Source organism: Mesoplodon densirostris, chromosome 5, assembly GCF_025265405.1.
Source record: "Mesoplodon densirostris isolate mMesDen1 chromosome 5, mMesDen1 primary haplotype, whole genome shotgun sequence".
Classification (NCBI taxonomy): domain Eukaryota; kingdom Metazoa; phylum Chordata; class Mammalia; order Artiodactyla; family Ziphiidae; genus Mesoplodon; species Mesoplodon densirostris.
The window spans coordinates 150,315,223-150,329,008 of record NC_082665.1 but is presented as its reverse complement, the minus strand read 5'-3'; the positions used below and the strand labels follow the sequence as shown (position 1 = coordinate 150,329,008).

The 13,786-nt window shown below is 45.3% G+C and overlaps 1 protein-coding gene across 1 annotated transcript in view; it reads left to right on the top strand.

The window, feature by feature from the left end:
- The first annotated feature begins 565 nt into the window (after positions 1–565).
- The window catches only part of PCCB (propionyl-CoA carboxylase subunit beta), a 93,260-nt gene continuing 80,039 nt past the window's right edge, over positions 566–13,786 (top strand). The window contains exons 1-5 of the mRNA XM_060100248.1: positions 566–760; positions 3,623–3,742; positions 4,741–4,809; positions 7,539–7,595; positions 9,659–9,772. Coding sequence (XP_059956231.1) covers positions 575–760; positions 3,623–3,742; positions 4,741–4,809; positions 7,539–7,595; positions 9,659–9,772 — 546 coding nt within the window. The 5' untranslated portion in view covers positions 566–574. The remainder of the gene's footprint in view (positions 761–3,622; positions 3,743–4,740; positions 4,810–7,538; positions 7,596–9,658; positions 9,773–13,786) is intronic.

The following is a 13,786-nucleotide window of genomic DNA, read 5'->3' as shown; positions in this document are numbered from 1 at the left end:
CTGTTGAAACAGATTGCTGGCAACATCCCCAGAATTTCTGATTCAGTAGGTCTTGGATGGAGCCTGAGAATTTGAAAGTTTGCATTTCCAACTCGCTTTCAGGTGATGCTGAAGCCTGGTGCTCAGTAAGTGGTACATAATACGTCTGTGTTTGAATCCTGGTTCCACTACATCTCTAGTCTTGGCTGATCAAATCACTCTACCTCTCTGTGCTTCATTTGCTACACCTGTGAAATCAGGATAGTAAGCTAATGCAGGTAAATGCTTAAAGCAACACTTGGTACAGTGTTCATCAAACGCTGAAGAAAGTGGGAGGACAAAACCAGGGGTCTAGGTAGCCAGAGAAAAGCAGGGCTAAGTCGCTCTTCTGTGCAGCCTGGCGGGCACATCGGTTCACCAATCCCACACAACTGACGGTGACGCCCTAGCGTAGCCGAGCTCTCCTGCCTTTCTGCTAAACGCGCTCCGCATTCCAGCCCACAGGCGCCCTACGTCCCGCCGACGCTGCGCAGGCGCAAACCCCGCGGTGTGCACACAACGCACATGCGCACTCAGGTGCGCTGGTAAAGCAAAAATGGCGGCGGCGGCAATGCGCGTGGCGGCACCCGGAATCAGGCTCAGTGCTGTAGTGAGAAGGCTCCGGGCCGCGGTGCGCAGCGTGTGCACCCAGCCTGTCTCTGTTAATGAGCGCATCGAGAACAAGCGTCAAGCCGCACTACTAGGAGGAGGGCAGCGCCGCATCGACGCGCAGCATAAGCGAGTGAGTCCCAAAGGGGCCCAGCCCAGCCCGCTTCCGGCGGTCGCGACCTATCACAGCGTTCGCGACTCGCGGCTTACGGGGCCTTCCAGCCAATCCGCGCGATGCCGCGAGGGGCGGGGCGGAGCCGAGGATGTTCACCTTGTGAACCTGTTGCCTTTCGCTGGGGCAGGTAAAATGAGGACAAGCACCGTTGTGCTTTGTCACTGTCTGCTTTCCCTTTGGAATTTTAGACGGGTTTGGCTGGGCTCCAGCGGCCTAACAGCTTAACAGCTATGAACTTTTGGACAAGTTACTCGTTTGGAGTCAATTTTTTCAAAATAGAAGATGGTAATAATTCTCCCCTTGTAATCTTACTGGAATAAGATAGTGAAGCAATGATAGACACTTAATTAAAAAAAAAATCTTGTTCTTCTCATGCCCCATGAAAGAGTGGTGGTAGGTTCTTGCTCCATTATGGAAGCAGGAACATCAGGGCGTTTGGCAGGGGAAGTTACATGGGCAAACTCACATTCACCTGGGGTGGCTGTGTGGTGTGCGCAGGGAACTTGTGGAAACTCTGCCCCCCGAATGCCAGCCGAACCTCCTTAGGGTATCAGCGTGCTTGCTGGGAAGGAAAGACACCTTCGGAAGCAGGTGTTTTTTCCTGGGGGTGCTCAGGTTACTCAGAGAGTTTGGCTGGCGTGAGCAGCTGAGGCACTGCCACCCACTGCCCGGGGTACTGCGAGGCCCAGATCGGTGACTTGGGACTTGAAACGAGGCTGGCTCAGTGCGTCCCGGACACTGGTGAGTCTGGCCTGATGTGCTGGATGGGTTAAATAACCAACCTGGAAGATGCAAAAGTGAAATTTTTAGAGGTGAAGGACACTGAGGCATAAATTTACAGGCGTGGGGGTAGTGAGGTCTTTAGTGAGGACATTTGCACTGGCCCTTTATTAACTCTAATTTGAGTGTCAATTTAGATGTTGCAAATGCCCATTTGACAAGAGCCTGAAGGTGACAGTTCCTTTTTGCCATTTGGGAGTGAGATGTAAATTTGGTTGAGAGTGTGTGGTGTCCTCCCTCCCCTGAGGTCCCTGGGGTGGCAGTGTCTGGGTTGAGGGAGCTTTATTATTATTATTTTTTGGCCGCATCGAGTGGCATGCGGGATCTTAGTTTCCCAGCCAGGGATCCAACGGGTGCCCCCTGCAGTGGAAGCAGGGATTCTTTTTTTTTTTTTTTTTTTGCGGTATGCGGGCCTCTCACTGTTGTGGCCTCTCCCGTTGCGTAGCACAGGCTCCGGATGCGCAGGCTCAGCGGCCATGGCTCACGGGCCCAGCCGCTCCGCGGCATATGGGATCCTCCCGGACCCGGGCACGAACCCGTATCCCCTGCATCGGCAGGCGGACTCTCAACCACTGCGCCACCAGGGAGGCCCGGAAGCAGGGATTCTTAACCCCTGGACCTCCAGGGAAGTTCTGTGAGGGAACTTTAGATTATCTGGAAAGGCCTGTCATCCCACCCATTTCCAGGCGGATCTTACTGGATTTAGATGCAGCCTCCAGAAACTGTTTTTCTTTTGCCAAGGCTGACTTAGTCAGGAGGCTCACTTGGTTTAAATCTCCTACTCCATACCCTTTTACACAATATTTGGACTACTTCCACAGGATAGATTCCCAGAAATGGAATTACTGGGTCAAAAGATAGGAATATTTTTAACACTGATATATATTGCCAAATTGCTTTCTTTCTTTCTTTCTTTTTTTTTTTTTTGCGGTACGCGGGCCTCTCACTGTTGTGGCCTCTCCCGTTGCGGAGCACAGGCTCCGGACGCGCAGGCTCAGCGGCCATGGCTCAGGGGCCCAGCCGCTCCGCGACACGTGGGATCTTCCCGGACCGGGGCACGAACCCGCGTCCCCTGCATTGGTAGGAAGACTCTCAACCACTGCACCACCAGGGAAGCCCACCAAATTGCTTTCTTGAAAACTTATTTTATTTTACCCAGTAGTGTAGAGGATCACCTTTTTGTTTTAATACCACCTCACTGGCTTTGGCTTCCTTCTTAAAGGGAAAATATAGCTAGTTAGAGGCTTTTTTTTTTTTTTTTTTTTTTGTAAACAGGGGTTGGGGATAGACAGTGGGCCCGGTTATTGGTCTTGGTCTAAGGGCTTGGGAGCCCAAACAATGGAGGCTCTTGACAGGTTGAGGTCTCCAACCTCACCCCCTCCAAGAACCATTTTTTAACTCCTCTCAAGTGAGCTCTTTAGCACTCTCTGTCCCACTCTTTTTTTACTAAGCCACTCTCTGCTGTGGGGTTGTCTGTGTATCACGGAGTCACTGTCAGGGGTAGGGTTCCTAAGCAGGGCCCCCAATGTAGGAGAAGACCCTGGAGGAGGCAGGAGAAGAACCAGGAAGTGTCCTTGGGGCTGGACCCTAGTGAGGTGAGCTTCTGTGGGGTTCCTTAGAAAAAGCTTGTGAACCTGAGTGTGTAGCCTCAGACCCTTCATGAAGCCTGCTTTAGTTTTCTGTTTCCTGCTTCTCCATTCTCCTTTTTACTGCTCCTTGGGTCTCCAGTAAATGTTTGTAGAACTCGTTATCTTGTTCCAGGGTCAGGCTCTCCTTACCCCCACTTCTCCTCTCTGCCTTTCCCTCCTACTCCCTTAATTTGCTTCCACAGTTAGTGGCTCCTGGAACAGCCGGTCTGCCCTGATTTCCTTACTGGCTGAATTCTACTGATAACACCTTTCTCTTGGGCAGGTTTATGGAACAGAGGCTTTCACATAGGGTGAAGGCAAAAACTAGTCCTCCTGGCCCTCCCATGAGCACTCCTTGCTTACTGACTTTTGTCTATGATGACATCATTGAGAGATTTTTGTTGCATTTTAGGGAAAGCTAACGGCCAGAGAGCGGATCAGTCTCTTGCTGGACCCTGGCAGTTTTGTTGAGAGCGACATGTTTGTGGAACACAGATGTGCAGATTTTGGAATGGCTGCTGATAAGAATAAGGTATCTGTTCACAGTGGTGGTGCAAGCCTCCAGGTTTCACTTACCCGCTGTGGCCCTGCTGTTCGACACACTAGATTAATGAAGTCCTTTCAGGATTCAGGATGCATTGAAACATTTTCAAGTGTGGGGCCCTGGAATTGCACAAGTGCCTCTTGAGAAGCACTGCTGGGGCCTCCAGCTTCCCCACTCACCTTTGTCTACAGAAGAAGGAATGTGGGTGCACTACTCATACCTTGTGCAGGGTAACTCTGGCCCAGCTCCCAGGGCTCCGGTGTGGGTTCACAGTTCTCGCTGGTATAGAATGACAAACTTAGAAGGAGAGTTGAGAATATTTTTTGATTGTGTTCTGGTCTGCCTAGGCACCAGGGACCCCTAAAGGCTAACCAGTCGCCTCTTTTGACATACTTTAAGTTTATGCCTTGGAGTTTTGGAGGTCAGAGTTACCAACGCTTGTTCCTTCAGTTGGGTGTTCTCCATGGTGCACAGAGTTCTTTGGACTCTCTTTTGGTCCATTTATTTTCAAGACTATGATCAAAGATTTGTAACCTTGGCACTAAACTTGCTGGCTCCATTTGAGCCATTATGGGCCACACAGTGACTGTCAGAATTCCAAGCAAAATGATAGGTTTGTCTTTTTAAGGTTTGGGGGTGGGATGTGTGGCTATGTAGAAGTTGCCATGTTTTTTTATATATTCTCCTTCCTCCTGTGAGCGTTTGGTAGTGGCATCCCTAGGGGGTCCCCTGATTATTCTGCTTTTAGGAAGGAGGGTGAGGCCCAAAACTACAGTGTTCTGTTGATGAAGCAGTAGCCCAGTGCTTGCTGTTGCAGAGCTGAGGGGGAAAGCGGGGATTCCTTCATGTTCTTTATTCATATTGAATTTTAAGGAATTTGGGGTGTGGTTTTTTTTAGGGGGAGTCTTTCCTTGGGGCATAACTGTGAAATTAATTAAGAGAAGTATTTGGTTTTTTTAACTTTTATTTTTCTATTTTTCTGGTAGTTTCCTGGAGACAGTGTGGTCACTGGACGGGGCCGAATCAATGGAAGATTGGTTTATGTCTTCAGTCAGGTATTTCATACTCTAATTGGCTGAGGTTTCCTTGAGGGCAGAGCCAGGAACAAAATATGTGAGAAGAAAACAGTCCTGGGGAATGAAAACTTGCCTGTAGTTGGGGCAGGTGAGGGAATTACTTTGTTTCTTAGTGCATATGTCCGGAGTATTACACTATTATAATGTAATAGGGTGTTTTTAATTAGGGAGAAAGACTCCTTAGTCGGTTTGGGGGAGGATCACAGGGCAGAAGTCATCTAAGAAGTCCTAGGAACCGGGAGTTTATCCAAGTGAGTGAGAGTCCTCTTGGCAGGTTGGGTGTGTGCCGGGAGGGCAGCTCTGTCCTGGGCAGATTGTGTGGACCTGAGGGAGTGCAACGGATGCAGCTTGGGCAGAGGGGATTTGACTCAGGGCCACAGGCCCCTTGAGTTTTAGGCTTTCATGAAAGAGTTCAAACAAGTTTTGTTAGGCTGCATCAAGACATACAGTTTCTTCACACGGACACCATAGGAGAATGTAGTAGGTGGAATAATGGCCTGAAAATATATCCAAATCCTAATCCCTGAAACCTGTGAATATGTAATTTTACCTGACAAAGGGGAATTAAGCTTGCAGATGGAATTAATGTTACTCATCAGTTGACCTTAAAATAGAATAGCTTGGGTTATCCAGGTGGGCCCAGTGTAATCACAAGGGCCCTTAAAAGTGGGAGAGAGGCAGAAGGGGAGGTCAGAGTAATGCTATGTGAGAAGGACTTGGTCTGCTGTTGCCGGCTTAGAAGAGGGAGGACGGGGGTCATGAGGTGAGGAATGTAAACAGATGGTCTCTAGAAGCTGGAAAAGATAAGACAACAGATTCTCCTCTGGGGCCTCCAGAAAGGAGCATAGCCCTGCTAAGCTTGATTTTAGCTCACTGAGACCCATGTAGGACTTGTAAATGACAGAACTGTAAGATAATGAATGTGTGTTGTTTCAAGCCACTGAATTTGTGGTAATTTGTTACAGCAGCAGTAGAAAACTAACACAGAGAACATGTATACTATTTTTTGTTTGATTTTTTTTCCTCCACTAAGAGACGGAAATATGTATATAATTCTAAATATTTAGTTTCTTTTACAGATCTTAAAGGTATAGAGCTTATTTAGGAACCTAGAATGTTTTCCGGGTTTGAGAGTAAAATAATTATACTTGATTATTTTAAGAGTTATTTAGACAGTACTCATTTGCTAATCGAATTACTTTTAAAGTACTTTAAAACTGTTATAACTGGGTCTGCCAAATGCCTAACTAGAAGGGATCATCTCTCTTTTTTGTAATTTATGAGAGCTAGGCAAAGAATTGTATAAAAGGAACCATTAGTAAGATAGCTAGAACAAAGAAGGCTGTTGTGCTTTCTGGGCACAATGTTCCCTTAACTATTAAGGAGATAACAAAAATTCATTGAATTGATGCTTTGGAGCACCTCTTATGCCCGTGGGTTTGGGTGGGAGTGAGGGGGAGGGGGAGATGACCGAGACAGTTCTTGCCCTGGAGAAGCTAATCATTTTGTAGGTAGAGTGGGGCAGAACAGGAGTGGCTACAGTTACCGATAGCCGGTGAGAGGTTCTGGGCAAGTGCCAGGGGCTCAGGACAAGGGAAGATCACATCCGGATCCAGGAAAGCTTTAGGGAAAATGGGGCATGTGAAGCAGGCCCTGAAGGATACTGAGGGGGAGGAGTGATGGGTCAGCTTTTTTGTAGTGATCCCCCAAATGTTAATATCTGCAGACACTGTTTTCTGCGGGGAGCTTCTGTTTTTCCAGAGAAGCAGTCGCAGTCTTTTGCGTGATAATTGGCTTTAGATGTGTTCTGGGGGAGGGGCGTGGGGGAAGGAGGGGCCAGCAGTGGCTCATCATTCACTGTACAGATTAGGCATCTCACCTGTTTTCAGCCTTGCCTTTGCTGCCTTTTGTGGCTGGGGATTGTGACTCCAGAAGCCCTCTGGTTAAGTTTCTTTAGAGAGTAAACCTCTTTTCTCCTCTCCAGGTGAAGAAGAGGCCCTGTGGGGTCTAACTGCTCCCAACACAGACTTCCTGTCAGTCTGCTTTCCACCGCACTTTCTGTGGTTCCTGGGCTGTCCCCTCCTGTGGTTACTCCCTCCGCAGGTGTAAAGGCTTCCATTTGCTCCAAGTCAGATATTCTTGTGCTTTCACTTCCCTCATTTGTTCACTCTCTGATCTGCTGTTGTTTCCTCTTCCTTTTTTGTCCTCATGGGCTGAATGTGTTTTTAATTCCCTGCTATCTTTTTGATGGGGGTTTAGGAAGGGGGTCATTCCTACAAGAAGCTTTTTATATCAGAAGGTAATGAAAATCCAGAAGCAAGAAGCAGTGAGGACTCTGATTCACTTCTTTCACCTCCTTTATCAAAACAGCAGATATTTCCTAGTAATAGAAATGTCTGTTTGACCTCCATAGAATCTGATTTTTGGGGGTTAATTCTGCCTGAAAAGTTTTCCTTCCCTCAGAGCTACAAGTCATTTTTGTATACAAAGACTAGGTCTTTTGCTCTTCACATTACATGAACTCCTTTTAAGACATTTTATTCACTATTCATTCTATGGAATACTTTGTCACACTTTTCCCCTAATCTTTTAAACTTCTGAAAATCCTTTAAAAACTTTTATCTATGAATTTTCCATTTCCTCCTCCTATTGGGTCTTCATCTCTGGCTAGTCACTCCATATTATTTTTTGATTTGTTTTCTTTTTAGGATTTTACAGTTTTTGGAGGCAGCCTGTCGGGAGCACATGCCCAAAAGATCTGCAAAGTAAGTATTTATTTTTTATAAATTTTCTTTTAAAAAAATTTATTTTATTTTATTTTTGGCTGCATTGGGTCTCCGTTGCTGTGTGCGGGCTTTTTCTAATTGCGGTGAGCAGGGACTACTCTTCCTTGTGGTGTGCGGGCTTCTCATTGTGGTGGCTTCTCTTGTTGTGGAGCGCGGGCTCTAGGCGCATGGGCTTCAGTAGTTTTGGGACATGGGCTTAGTAGTTGCGGCTCACGGTCTCTAGAGCGCAGGCTCAGTAGCTGTGGCGCACAGGCTTAGTTGCTCCGTGGCATGTGGGATCTTCCCGGACCAGGGCTCAAACCTGTGTCCCCTGCATTGACAGGTGGATTCTTAACCACTGCGCCACCAGGGAAGCCCCCAAAGTAAGTATTTAATATTGAAAACAAACTCAGTACTTTCATCAGTCACATGTGGTGGGGCAGAGGTGTGCGGGATGTGGTGCTGACCTGAAGGTGCCTTCAATCCAGGGCAGGAGGTCTTAACATTTTTTGTAGCATGGATCCCTTTGGCAGGCTGGTGAAGCCGGACCCGCATTTTTTATATTTTTTTAAAATTTAAAGTCTTTATTGAATTTGTTACAATATTGCTTCTGTTTTATGTTTTGGTTTTTTGGCAGGAGGCATGTGGGATATCAGCTCCCCAACCAGGGATTGAACCTGCACCCCTTGCATAGGAAGGTGAAATCTTAACCACTGCACTGCTGGGGAAGTCCCTGGACCCGCATTTTTACACATGCATAAAGTAAAATGTAGGATTACAAGAGATTGAAAATTAAAAAATCACATTTGTAATATATATGCTTCCTTATTAATGAATTAAATAACGAGATTTAGCAGTGGATAAACTGCTATAATTTCAGAGTTGGCATGAGTTGAAAATAATATTTCAAGATATCTGCCAGAAAGTGGGACCCACCAGAAAGTGGGACTTTCCTGGTGGTCCAGAGGTTAAGACTCCACACTTCCACTGCAGGGGGCACGGGTTCGATCCCTGGTGGGGGAACTAAGATCCCACATGCTGTGCAGTGTGACCAAAAAAAAAAAAAAAAGATATTTGCAGCAACTTTAATGTGGCATAAAAATCTGTGGTTTCTATTAATGAGAAAGTCACAGGTATTTCTAATACTGCTGTGGTTAAAAAAATGTAAAATTTTCCAAGTTCATTGAAATCTACTCACAGGCTCCTTACGGTTCTGAGGACCCCAAGTAAAGAACCCATGGTCTAGGTGGAGAAACCAGGTACTAAAAAAGCAGTGCAAGGATTATGTGATGGTATTTAAAAAATGCTGCTGCAGATGAGATCCTCTGGTGGTGAATAAAAGTGTAGATCATATTTGGGGAGTTTTGGAATAAAGGTAGAGTTGACTTTTAGTAGCTGGGCAGGGCTTCCCTGTGTAATGGAATATCTGGCTTCTCCATGTGGTCCTGTCATATGTTGCTCCTGAGACCTTGGGCCAATCACTAAACTTTTAAACCTTCCTAATTTCCTCTTCTTATTGCCTCTGCTGTGATTGCTAAATGAGGTAATGTAAGTGAAAGTGCTTTGTAAATTCTCAAGGAAATTAGAAATGTTGCTCATTAGACTGTCAACTACAGACCCATGAGGAAAATCTGTCTTATTAGAAGTAAAAGGCCTGGGCCTGGCCTCCAATTAATAGATGGGTCCACATTTACTTTCACAAAAATACTGCTTTGCCATTCTGTCTATCAGTTCAAAATATTTTGTTCAGGCCCAGGCTGAAAAAAATATTACAGCCTGGGCCTGAGGCTCTAGAAATGGTTGCCATGAACAGTCTTCGCCCCTGCAAATGGGAAGTGCTTTGGCTCTTGGCTGCTTGGGGGGCTTTAATCAGCGGTTTAAATATCTGATTTTCTGTCTTCCACGAGGTACCCAATCATCATGTGGAATGGAGCCAGTGTTATGGACTCCTGTTTTGAAAAGTACACTCAGAACATTTTCCAGAAAACCACCATGGTGCTTTGTAAATGCTGTTTTTCATAACAGGATCAGTTGTCCCTCACAAGATTTTCCTGCTCTCTCAGATCATGGACCAAGCCATGACAGTGGGGGCTCCGGTGGTTGGACTGAATGACTCTGGGGGAGCACGGATCCAAGAGGGAGTCGAGTCTTTGGCTGGCTACGCAGACATCTTTCTGGTGAGAAGCCGTTAATAGAGAATGGAGGAGTACAGGGAGTTCTCTAAGCTGTGTCCTGGTCAGAGCTTCCCCATCTGACCTCACTGTGCCCTGTAGCTCCTTCCTGTATCATTGGGGTGGCATGAAGGGTGGATGAAAAGCAAGAGAGACGGGGGTTCCTGGTTGCCTAGTGGTTAGGACTCTGCTGTGGCCCCGGTTCAATCCCTGGTTGGGGAAATGGATAAGGTGGGGAGGGTTATCTTTCTTTTTCTTTCATAGAGGCCACTGATACTTATAGGGGAAAACAAAATTAAAGATTATTCAGAAGGGAAAGTCACTTAAATATTTTTTTTCAAAAGCAAGGAGGAGGGAATATAAAAGATTAAAATGAACCGATTTGCTAAAAATTAGGAATTTTATTATTATTTTAACTTTATTTTATATCAGAGTATAGTTGAACAACGTTATGTTAGTTTCAGATGCACAGCAAAGTGATTCAGTTATACATATACATGTATCTATAGAATTAACAGTTTTTAAAAAAAGCAACGTTTTTTTTGTTTTGGTTAAGACATTACAAGATGATTATACAAAGTTCAAGCTGTAGTACAAAGAAGAAAGAAATCCCACCATCACCCGAGATCCCACCATTCAGAAGCATTTGGTGAACATCATTTCAGATATCTGCTTTCTTACAGACTAAAAGAGAAAGAAATGAAAAGAAACACAAACATTAAATGCATTATTTGAAGTAGGAAGTGCGTTGTGAGAGTATAGTAAGGGAGGTTGGGGTGAGGGAGAGATACTGCCAGATGTAAACTTGAGAGAAGGCACAGATCAGCATTTCCAGGGAGGGGAGGAAAGAAAGGACAGAGACAGGCAGACGTTGTTTCTAATCAAGCCAGCTGTTCTTGTCATCCCCTGGCCTGCAGGCTTATGAGGGTTTTTATTCCCTGCCACTGCCCTTTGTGATCAGTCAGAAAAATGTGTGTTTACTTTGTGTACGATACTCTGGTAGTTGTGGGAGCACTTGTGTTCTTTGAGAAGCCACTCTGTAGATCTTAAACCTACTTTTTAATCTTTAAACTTGAGCTCTAGGGATAGCCCACTGGGGAGTAAAGGCACTCCTGTATGTCTTTTACCCACATTCACCAGTTGTTTATATTTTGCCTGTTCTATCATTTTCTCTCCGTATGCACATATTTGCATGTTATATTTTTCTGAAACATTTGAGAGTAAATTGGAGATTGTGCCTCCTTTATCTCTTAAATCCTTCATTGTGTGTTTTCTAAGAACAAGGACATTCTTATATAAACAAAGTACAGTAATTGGGAAACTTAATATTGATTCATCAGTATTCTTATTCATGGTCCTTACTTATATTTCATCAAATGATCCTAATAACGGCCTTTATAGTTATCCCCCCTCCCCGCCCTCCGCCCCCCCCAATCCAGGATTAAGTACTGCCTTTAGTTGTCATATATCTTTAATCTCCTTCAATCTGGAGCATTTCCTCAATTTCTCTTTGTCTTGTATGACTTTTGATATTTTTTAAAACAGCTTTATTGAGGTATAATTTACGAAGCATAAAATCCATCCATTGTGAATATACATTTCAACTATTTTTAAGAAACTTACGCAACCATCACCACAGTCTACAATTTAGAATCTTTCCCTCCAAAAAAATCCTTCCTGCCTGTTTTCAATCAATTCCTACCCAGCCCTAGGTAGCCACTGATCAGCTTTCTGCCTCTACAGTTTTATCATCTCTCTTCACTTAACATAATGTTTTTGAGGTTCATTCATATTGTACTGTGTATCAGTGGTTTGTTTTTATTGCTGAATAATAATATATAGATATACCATATTTTGTTTATCCATCCACTAGTTGATGGACATTTGGGTAGTTTTTACACTTTGAATATCATAAATAATGCTGCTATGGACATTTGTATATAACTCATTGTGTGGACATATGTTTTCATAGCCCTTGAGTAGATTCCTAAGAGTGAAATTGTTGGATCAAATTATTGAACCCAAGTTCTTGTGCCCAGTGCACAGTGAAGCCAAACAAACGGAAATGTCGGAGATTGGAGCGGAGAAAAGTTTATTGTAGGGCCAAGCAAAGACCTGAACTCCTCCATGGGTTTCAGGGAAGAGTTTTTAAGGGGAAGGTGAGGGAGGGGAGTAGGAGGGGGTGTGTGTCTGATTGCTTGGTGGTGAAGTAGCAGGGTGGTGTTTCAGGAATCTCAGTCATCAGCCTTCCGGTTCCAACCAGTCTGGGGTCCACATGCTTGTGCTCAGGGGGCCTGAGTTCCTGTAGAAGAACTCAGAGATATGTATCAAATTGTTACGTACATCCTCTGAGGAGGAACCAGGCCTAGGCCCCATGCTGCACTATTATTTCTTTCTGCATTCCCTCAATCCCCTAATTAGTAACTATTTCAGTCTGTTCTTTGGAACTCAGGGAAGGTCTAGGAGGCTAAAACCTGTTTCCTACAAACAAGAAATGGGGGACACAGAAAGTCTTTTGTATTTGGGAGGGCCTCACAAGGTCCTCCTTGGTTTCATTATAAGTTTATGTATAACTTTTTAAGAAACTGCCAAATTTTTTCCCAAAGTGACTGTACCCTTTTATATTACCACAAGCAGTGTAATTGAGGGTTTCAGGTTCTCCCCATCCTTGTTGACACGTAGCATCCTCAGTCTTTTCCATTATAGCCATTTCAGTGGTAAGTAGTGGTATCTCTCTGTGGTTTTAATTTGCATATCCCATCTGACTGATCCTGTTGAGTATCTTTTTATGTACATGGTAGTCATTTGTATATCTTCTTTGCTGAAATGTTTGTTCAGATCTTTTGCTCATTTTATAATTGGATTTTGGGTAAGAGTTCTTTATATATTCAGGATACAAGTCCTCTATCAGATATATGATTTTCAAATATGTTTTTACTAGTCTGTGGCTTTTTATTATCTTTTTTTTACAATTAATTATCATTTATGTTTGGCTGTGTTGGGTCTTCATTGCTGTGTGTGGGCTTTCTCTAGTTTCAGGGAGCGGGGGCTACTCTTCATTGCGGTGCATTGCGGTGGCTTCTCTTGTTGTGGAGCATGGGCTCTAGGCACACGGGCTTCAGCAGTTGTGGCATGTGTGCTCAGTAATTGTAGCTCGCGGGCTCTAGAGCGCAGGCTTAATAGTTGTGGCACACGGGCTTAGTTGCTACATGGTGTGTGGGATCTTCCCAGACCAGGGCTCAAACCTGTGTCCCCTGCATTGGCAGGCAGATTCTTTTTTTTTTTTTTTTTTTTTTTTTTTGCGGTATGCGGGCCTCTCACTGTTGTGGCCTCCCCCGTTGCGGAGCACAGGCTCCGGACGCGCAGGCTCCGGACGCGCAGGCTCAGCGGCCATGGCTCACGGGCCCAGCCGCTCCGCGGCACATGGGATCCTCCCAGACCGGGGCATGAACCCGTATCCCGTGCATCGGCAGGCGGACTCTCAACCACTTGCGCCACCAGGGAGGCCCGGCAGGCAGATTCTTAACCACTGCACCACCAGGGAAGTTCCTGTGGCTTTTTATTTCTTAATGGTGGCGTTTTAAGTGCAAAAGTTTTAAATCTTAAAGTCCAGTTTATCAGTTTTTTTCTTTTGTAGATCATGCTTTTATTCTTATATAAGAACTGTGCCCAATACAAAGTCATGAAGATTTTGTCTAGTGGTTTTGTTACCAACTAGGGTTCTTGGCCTCCTTAATCAATAGAAATTGGTCAGAGGCCAGACAAGAAATTCAGGCAAGGCTTTATTGGGGCCCCTGCTGCAGCAGGAGGGAGCGAGAACAAACAACAGGTTCCCTTGCTTGCTTGCTCACTGGGTGGGGTGCAGGCGAGCTTTTTCATTACATGGGGTGAGGGTAGGGGTGTGTCCGGGAGTCGGGCTGGAGGGGTGGCTTAGTGGTCTGCCTACCCCTTAGGTGGTGTGGTGTGCAGGGGGCATGTGCAGTGCCCTGCTTTAGCTCTGGGCTCTTCAAAAGTGGCAGT